Source organism: Salvelinus namaycush, chromosome 5, assembly GCF_016432855.1.
Source record: "Salvelinus namaycush isolate Seneca chromosome 5, SaNama_1.0, whole genome shotgun sequence".
Taxonomy (NCBI): Eukaryota; Metazoa; Chordata; class Actinopteri; order Salmoniformes; family Salmonidae; genus Salvelinus; species Salvelinus namaycush.
In genome coordinates, this window is record NC_052311.1 from 70,602,422 (window position 1) to 70,611,930 (window position 9,509).

Sequence of the window (9,509 nt, forward strand, 5' to 3'; positions counted from 1 at the left end):
TAAAATAGAAAATAGAAAACAGTATTCAGAACGTGACCTACCCCTTGCATCACATTTTCATACTGGGAAGACCTGACGTTCGCGATCTCCCCCTATCTGCAAGTGGGGCCAATCACAACACCCCTTATTGTCATCAGAGTTGAACTAACCAATAAGAATGCTTGAACATCAAATACACATTTCTTTAGAGGCAAGTGGAAACATAACCAACCCTGTTACATTTGTCTGCATCCCAGATAGCACCCTATTCCCTATATAGTGAACTACTTTTGATCAGGGCCTATAAGGATCTGGTCAAAAGTAGTGTATTAAATAGGGAATAGGGTGCCATTTGTAATATGGAGACCACTACAGGAGCAGGTAGGCTTTACTCACAGCGAGGTGTAGAGGGCTGATGGGAGCTCTGACATCAAAGTCGTTTAGCATGTCTGTCCCTGAGGTTTCAATTAGTTGAGGAAAGACAAGGACGGCCAGTTCAGACTTGTAACATATTTACCTGGAAGGTTAGTCTAGTAGCATGTGAAACATGGTAAATCTCAGTGACCAGCCCCTGCAGACATACTGGGGTGTTGCATCCATACCTTAAACAAGCAAGTGTGAGAAAGTTACCAACTGGCACTTACATCTAAAGGTGTTTCACTTGCAATCTGGAAAAAGAACATCAAGAGTAATGATGCGTCCACGACAAACATGCAGCCACACCTTAAAACATACTGTTGGGTTCTGAGAATATGAAATATACTAATTCATGTCACTGAGGGAGAGAGCTTAATGTATAACGTTTACATTATGTCAGGATATGTTATTGTTAGCCATCAGGCATCCTATGGGTGGGATCCTCTGGGATGAGAAGAGACACAGTCTGGTACCAATCACCATGACAGCCTTGAGTTGGGGAGGAGTGAGCACCTTGGGGTAGCGGTCAGGTCAGATGAAGTGAGGAAGAACAGATATCACAAAGGTTCTGTCTAGCAACAGAGATGCATTGGCTGTTCAGAGGTGTAGGAGGAGACTCAACATAGGAGAAAGGATTAAATATCAGTGCTTGTGTGAATATGTTGTAGGTAGGCAACAGCTGTAGACACAGCCTCCTCCAGGTCCTCAGACACTAGCTTGGAGATCCGTTACAGGATGTCTGTCACCCCACTGAGCCCCTATTGCAGGTTAGGGGTCACATCCACTTGAATGTCCTTCATATGACGAACCTCCTACAGAGCAAATGAGGAAAATATGATATATTATGATTTATGTTAGTATCAATACAATATGGGAATTTTATCCCAAAGCTACCTACAGCTAACATATATATTTATGTATGTGATCTATGTAAATAAAGGAATATAACACAGCTGTAAAACTGTGAGGACTATATGGTGGAGGCCTACCCATTTCCCAGGAGCATTGTAAAAAGTGGATTTGGGTACAGTGTTTATTTCCCCTTAATATCTTTGAATATTACACCTAAAATAATTAGGCCTACTTCTTTCTACTGCTGATCTGAGACCATTAGGGTTAAACATTACAGATATAAATGCAATATATGGAGTAGAAAAGATTGCCTGCCCACCAAAGAATCAACATACGTTCTACATGGTCTATTTCTATCTGAATGTAACACCTCAATCAAGCATGTTAATTGATCGTTAAGTCATGTTTGTCAGGTAAACGGTCATTAGTGGCCTATATAAGCCTCATACAGGCCATGGGGAGACATTACCTGTTGATAACACAGACTATTCTCATGATCATGGGAGGTGTGAGAGAATTGCTGCTCTTTGTGTTGACTGTGGGGGTTGTGAAAGGTTGGTTCACTAATGTTTTATTTGGATTGAAGGGATTTGTTTGGGAAATATGCTGAACTTTATCAGTTGGAGATTAAAATTTGACTGTCTGTTTGTTCCGCATTGGTCATCTGCTATTATTAATATATGTAGCTCTTTTGTGTCAACTCAACTTCTGTCAACACTTTCTCCTCAGTTTCTTGTTACCCTGTTGGAAAGTCCCAGAAGCAAGAGCAAGTCTCTCTGCAGAGGAGACTTGGAGGTAAGTGTTTCTTTCCACAACCCTTCTAGCTTTGTACTGTGTCTATGGTGCTGCTGTGTTTGACACTCATTCAACACCATAGAGTAACTTAGTTGTCTAAATAATGTTGTCAAACCCTTTGATTTGGTCATTTTGCTTGTGTACCTTAACCTACGTTTTTCAGAGCTGTCATCAAATGACGTCTCCATTGTGCATGCCCTGGCCTTGCTCCGATCCATAGGGTCTGACGCTAAACAAGACAGAGAAGGTACGGCCTGAAACATATACTTTTAAATCTGTGTTGGGTTCATGTTGCTCAACATTCGAATGGCAATTTGGCCTAGACCGTGTAGAACAGCTGTGTTGCTGTAGAATACCCAACTGTTTCATTGTTTTCTCTCTAGAGTATTTCGAGACTAATGAAGTAGATTCCCAAGCTTCTCCAAACCATGGTAGCTCTATGGCAAATGATGCCCTGTACTCTGAAGACGCTGCCACTGGGCCGTCTGACGACGCTACCTCTGAAGACGCTGCCACTGGGCCGTCTGACGACGCTACCTCTGACGCTGCCACTGGGCCGTCTGACGACGCTACCTCTGACGCTGCCACTGGGCCGTCTGACGACGCTACCTCTGAAGCTGCCACTGGGCCGTCTGACGACGCTACCTCTGAAGCTGCCACTGGGCCGTCTGACGACGCTACCTCTGAAGCTGCCACTGGGCCGTCTGACGACGCTACCTCTGAAGCTGCCACTGGGCCGTCTGACGACGCTACCTCTGAAGCTGCCACTGGGCCGTCTGACGACGCTACCTCTGAAGCTGCCACTGGGCCGTCTGACGACGCTACCTCTGAAGCTGCCACTGGGCCGTCTGACGACGCTACCTCTGACGCTGCCACTGGCCCGTCTGACGGCGCTACCTCTGAAGCTGCCACTGGCCCGTCTGACGGCGCTACCTCTGAAGCTGCCACTGGCCCGTCTGACGGCGCTACCTCTGAAGCTGCCACTGGCCCGTCTGACGGCGCTACCTCTGAAGCTGCCACTGGCCCGTCTGACGGCGCTACCTCTGAAGCTGCCACTGGCCCGTCTGACGGCGCTACCTCTGAAGCTGCCACTGGCCCGTCTGACGGCGCTACCTCTGAAGCTGCCACTGGCCCGTCTGACGGCGCTACCTCTGAAGCTGCCACTGGCCCGTCTGACGGCGCTACCTCTGAAGCTGCCACTGGCCCGTCTGACGGCGCTACCTCTGAAGCTGCCACTGGCCCGTCTGACGGCGCTACCTCTGAAGCTGCCACTGGCCCGTCTGACGGCGCTACCTCTGAAGCTGCCACTGGCCCGTCTGACGGCGCTACCTCTGAAGCTGCCACTGGCCCGTCTGACGGCGCTACCTCTGAAGCTGCCACTGGCCCGTCTGACGGCGCTACCTCTGAAGCTGCCACTGGCCCGTCTGACGGCGCTACCTCTGAAGCTGCCACTGGCCCGTCTGACGGCGCTACCTCTGAAGCTGCCACTGGCCCGTCTGACGGCGCTACCTCGGCAGCTGCGACCGGCCAGTCTGACCATGCCGTTGAGTAACTGTTGACTTCTGCATCTGAGCCCCCGTTGACCACAAACATGGATATCTGATGTGGGACATGGTGCTCGGGGTCCATGCAAGAGTTCATGGGTTTTCTAGTCCAGGTTGTGTGTGTAACTGCATTTTCTTGTTTTGGCTCAATTAAACACAAACTGTAATACTTGTGTCCTCAGTATTGTTTTGACGGTTCCTACTTTGAGTTGAGGTCTATGACCTGACATGAGTAACTGGTGATGGCAACATTTATTCTGCATTATAACCATGCTTTGGCATCAGCAATATGTCTACTTTGACCCCTGTGCTTAAATTACCATTTGCCTTAAGCTACATTTGGTCAAATTATGCTAGTAGCATCACATGATGTGGAATGGGTTCTTGTTCATTTAAACTTGATGGTTGTGGAACTGAGTGTTTGGGGATGGTACATATGAGGCTGCTAGAATCGGGGTTAATGGTGTCAGTGCTAACTAATATCACGGTTGTCAACTTGCATTTAAATGACTCTGCTGGGTGTCTTCTCTCGTAACTGACTTGGTTTCTGTTGATAATTCGTTTTACTTGAGACAGGAGACCAAGTGGAGACATAGGACGAGGTGGATAATTTTATAATAAGGCAGGTTTATTCAAGTGTAAAAATATTATGCAAAGCGTGCAGCACGGCTCTTTCTATCTGATCCGTATGGGGTCGTCAGGAAAAGAGAGAGTTTCCACAGTAGTACAGTTTTATATATAGACAACAAGCAAAGTAGGTTGATCTGCGAGTCTGGCCTTCCGATTGGACGATCTGGGTCTTGGGTAGTCCTGTACAGGCCTGGTGTCCACGTTCCATTGGTTCCTGAGGTAGTTCTTTGTCTGGAGCTCCAACCCTGAGTTGTGTGTGTCTGAGTGATTGTCATGGGGGAGGGGAGTTGTGGGTGTCGTGCATTTGTCCAATGAGTCCAGCTTATGTCCAATATAAAAGGGAGTGTGTATATTGTGTCAACCATAGCTAATGTTGAGAAGTTGTTAAAACAAGTTACCAATATCTAATACAATTCCTTACAAATCCCCCTCTTCACGTCTCACCAGAGACGTGACATAAAGTATATAAAAAGACAAAACTAAAGGATAAAATTTGTCAGAAGACAAATTTTTGATTCCCTCTCTTCACGTCTCACAAGAGACGTGACATAAAAGTATATAAAAAGACAAAGCTAAGGGATAAAATTTGTCAGAAGACAAATTTTTTAATTCCCTCTCTTCACGTCTCACAAGAGACGTGACATAAAAGTATCTTAGTCCTCAAATAGATAGACAGGTCCAGCTTCCCCATCCTCAAGCAATGGGAACATTTGGGCCCTTTCCTGATTAGGGTCTATGGCTGCAGTTATAACACGGCTAGCAAGCGTGCGCGCACATGGAATGCAACAGCATCCACAAAGTACAAGAATGGCCGCAAAAACAGAAATTGATACTAGGATGGAGGAAACCAGCGTCTTATATTTACCAAAAGCATCCATCCATGAGTCCCACATAGTAGTGTCCACTCCAGAATGCTGTTTCATCTTACCATTAAGGGTACGAAGTCCCTCCAATGCTACAGTCAGACTCCCATCCGTAGCTGTGTTATTGGGAATGAAAGTACAACACTGTTCACCAAACATTTGCACAGACCCCCCCCCCGTTCAGCCAATAACATATCAACCGCGATTCTATTTTGAAATGCCATCAGGGACGTAGCTGCCAATTGTCCATGGACCGCCTCGAAGCCTTGTTGAGTCCAATTGCCCAGTTTCTGGACATTAAAATGAATGTAGTTAATTCTGTCCACATTTTTATTAACTGTTCACCACCAACAGACAGAAGATTCAAACCCAGCTTTCACTTGGTCCACCAGTTTATATTCATCTGGCACCCCCTAGGGACACCAATAGCATCAATGTAAGTTGAGTCGTAAATGAGCAAGGACCAAAAAGGAGACCACTCCAATAACTACCCCTGGAGTGGCCAACCACACATTAGTAAACCAAAAAACGAGAATATGTTAAACCCTCCGGTCCATCCCTCTATACAACCTGTACCAGGTGGGCTCGTCGCCACCCGGGAACTTCAAACCTTCACAACAGGGAGGACAAACATCACTTTTTATTCATTCAACAACATCATCTACAGCAAACCAAGGGTCCTCCTCTGTCAGCCCACTCTCCTGCGGAAGCTCGTTTTCGTATCAGCCTCTCCAACTGGAGCATCAACCAGAGGCCCCTTACACATCTGTAACAAACTTCTTCAAACAAGGTATGATACAGGCAACACAGAAATGAAAAACCACAACTAGTGTCAGAAATCCAGTAATCGTCCTTGCAGTGTACTTACCAAAACAACCACCCAGCCAGGGGAACAGTCCACTCTCCTCCACACCTGCAAGACCCTTCATCTCCACTGATAACCTTGCCAACCCACTCAGAGCTTTTGAAATGCTCCCATCCGGACTAGTATTGTTAGGAACAAACGTGCAACACTGTTACACCTCCCTTGTTGGCCAGACTTATGTCCAGTGTTAGTCTATTGTGTCTACTGGTTTGTGAGGCAGCATCCAATTGTTCAGCCATCCCTGTAAGTCCTGTGTGGGTGTGTTTGACAAATCATCATTAATTATAGTAGATATAATTGATCCAGACCTTTTGTTTTAGCATCAACAATAGCTGGGCCAATGATGGGCATCAGATGCCACAGGCCATCATTCCTGGTTAATGTCTGGAATTCGTGGGGGACCCCTATTGGGACCCCCAACAGGTTGGTGTGCATGTTATCTGTACCCTCGGACCAAGGAGCGTCACGTTTCTGCCGTCTCCTGGGTTGGTCCCAAGCCTCTGTGTCCTGTGTAGCTCCCAGAAGTTGATTAGCTATAATAATAGGCAATGGTGGTATCAGACTGGCCAAAACACATGAGCAACGACAATTTCCTTTCAAAAATAGGGTCAACCGCCTGGCAGGTCCACACATCCACCATACATCAGCAACACCTCTAGTTAATAGTGGTATTAGTGATGCAGGTAGTAGCAGGGAGCCTTCCATAGTCTATACCTCTACCTGTACCAGTGATACAGCTGTTATGTCCCCCATATGCCTTAACTCCCCACGGTACCTTCTGGGGAGGGACCACTGGGAACACAAGACTCAGAGTCTTACACAGGGTTGAATTTGGCTTGAACTTTTCCAATATGCACATCCAACCTTCCCCATTACTTAGGACAAATGGGTGAGCAGCCAGAATAGGTCTGGCATGTCCACATACGACACAGTCCTTTCTATTAAGTGTTTTGTAGGCCAACCACATATTCTCCCTTTCCTCATAACCAGTTTCAGTCCCCAAATGTTCACTATCTGAGATGTCTTTTATATTTATTATCTGTACCAGATTGGAGAGCTTAGGTGATGGCGTGGGACTTGGTCTTGAAGTGGTGGAGGAGACCGGCTGAACCCTGGTCCGTTGGAACTGGTGGTGGTTCTGGCAGCACCGCGATGGTAACATCCCCATCGTATCCTGATCAAACAGCTCAGGACTACAAGCAGTCCTGTAAAACCCCACCCTCTCCCAGAGAACACATCATCAGCCAGAGATCAAGCAACACTTTCACTTCTATGAACGTACACAGGGTTGAGAGGTCAGGGTCAGGGATTCTTCATTAAGGAGTTGATCCCCGAGCTCTATTAGCAACGGTTCTTCTCCTTAACTCTGTGTTCATTCGGCAGTGTCAGTGTGTCTCACCCTCCAAGTGCGATATGCCCCCAGGTCGAGTGATTCACCTTCTCCCTTGATTCACCTGCAATGTATAAACTCTTGGACATACAGGTTTGGTTAACAAACAGTTCCTCATTTGTTCTTTCTGATTATATATTTAACTTCTATGCCTAATTTTTTAGCTATAAATGTTTAATTTTAAATAAGTTTATTATCCAATGGGCCCCATCCTTTCCCAGTCCACAATGTACCCTCCTTCGTTTGATACCTGGCTCTGGCCAGGTATCAACCTTACCTACTCTAAATAATAACCTTGTACATCATATTATAGGAACGTCCCTTCTATTCCCCGCATATCCAATTCTCCCCTGGGCGCACATCCATATCTATTCTTTTCCAATTCTCTGTCAAGTGACCTTTCTACTTTGAAATGTATCTGTGCTGCTTATATATGTTAACCCATTTCCCTCCTATCTTATTTCACAGCCCACCTTGTTCATTTCCTGGTCCACCCTCCCCACTCTGCTCTCAAACCTTCAAGGTCTCAACAGTGCGGGGTAGACCCATCTGTCTGCCTTTTTCTATGTGTTCCTTTACAATATTAACTAAGTGTCTCACTGTTTTGACTTTATCTGCATGGATTTAAAAATAACAACAGGTCTTATAGTGTCATCCTTTAAAGTCCTAACATAACCTTAATTAACCTATCTCTATCTTCTAATGGCCAATACAAATGCTTACCTTATGGTCAAGAGTTATAAACTCTATTATAATCAATTTACCTCAAAACTAGTATCCCAAATGACACAATCTCATTATTCTCACCACATTTCCCCGCGAGTGATCAAGTCGCCGGAAAATGCAATGGAAACAGAAAACAGGTCAAAATGTTACACCTACATTCGTGTTCCATATCTAAACATACCAAAAGAACCCTTTATCTTCTCAAAGTCCCTTGCCTAAATAAAACTCAGAAAGTAAAACTCCTATTCCCATATGAGTGTATTCTTTTAAGATATCTTATCTCTGGGTACACGGAAACCCTTAACCTTAATGTTTACTCCAAAAAACAAAATTATGTCACCAGCATTCAACCAGTCGGCTGGGAGACCATTGGGTGCTGCAATACTGCCATCTTCTGTCCATTCTCTGCACAGCTCTCCACCCACTCTTATTCAACCTTCTCAATTTGAGCCATTTTAGTTTCTTATTTTAACTATTGTTTTCTAAATTTTTTAATTTTTTAAATTTTTTAATCTATTATTACCTAGTTAGACTAGAGTGTCCGTGACATACATCCATGGGGATCCGGTTATAGTTATTCTATTAACCATGTGAAAGTGCCCAGGGACACCCCAAATATCAGTAGGAATATCACAAATAAGGGGCCAGATATCCCTAGCCTTGCCCAGGGAGGGAGAAATATCCCTCTAACTGGGCGAGGTTCCTTTATCAGGGGAGACGGAGTTTGATTCCGCATCACCTGAGTCAGGAATGTCTTCCTTTGGAATCGAATTTAAGCTGTTTAAATCAGCTCTGACTTCTGTCAGTGTTCTAGAAGGGATTGGGGCTGGAGTGCAATGTGTGAGGTGGTGCCAAGGTGCGCCTGATTTACCTTTGACCTGGACTGAGTGTGAAGTAACCTCCCCCACTTCGTACAGTCCAGTCCACCTGGGTTCTAGCCACTTTCTCTTGTGGACATTAACCCCACCCAGTCACCAATTTTTACCTTCCGTGTGCCAGATCTCCCTTCTGCTTCCCCGTTGGACCTTGTGAATCTGTGTGGAGAGAGCTGCAGAAAGTTCCGTCAATTATCAAACATTACAATTTGTTGTACATCAAGGGCGGGCATATGACCTCCCTTCCTTGGTGAACCCAGCATGACTCCTCCAGCCATTGTCTCATGAGGAGAGAGATGGGTGCCTGCACCTGGAGAGGCTATCATGGCCAGCAACGCCAGGGGCAGGACTTTAACCCAAATCAACTTCAAACCTGCACATACATTTGATTGGCGCGTTCCACGAGACTTATGAGATTGTGGCCTGTACACTAACCCCATCATTAAACAACATCCATTAATCAGTTGACATTTACACATCCGACCCTATTGGTACATGGAGCGTTTGTCATTAAACAATACACATGAGTTCGGTTTGCAGCCACCTAATGACCTATTTTGCATCCTCCCCTGC

The 9,509-nt window shown here is 45.7% G+C and overlaps 1 protein-coding gene across 1 annotated transcript; it reads left to right on the top strand.

The window, feature by feature from the left end:
* Window positions 1-1,741: 1,741 nt before the first annotated feature.
* LOC120047326 (polysialoglycoprotein-like) lies at window positions 1,742-3,595 on the top strand. Its single transcript, XM_038992850.1, has 4 exons — window positions 1,742-1,802; window positions 1,978-2,043; window positions 2,207-2,290; window positions 2,427-3,595. Exons 1-4 carry the CDS (start codon window positions 1,742-1,744, stop codon window positions 3,593-3,595), a joined length of 1,380 nt encoding a protein of 459 aa, XP_038848778.1.
* The last annotated feature ends 5,914 nt before the right edge of the window (window positions 3,596-9,509 follow it).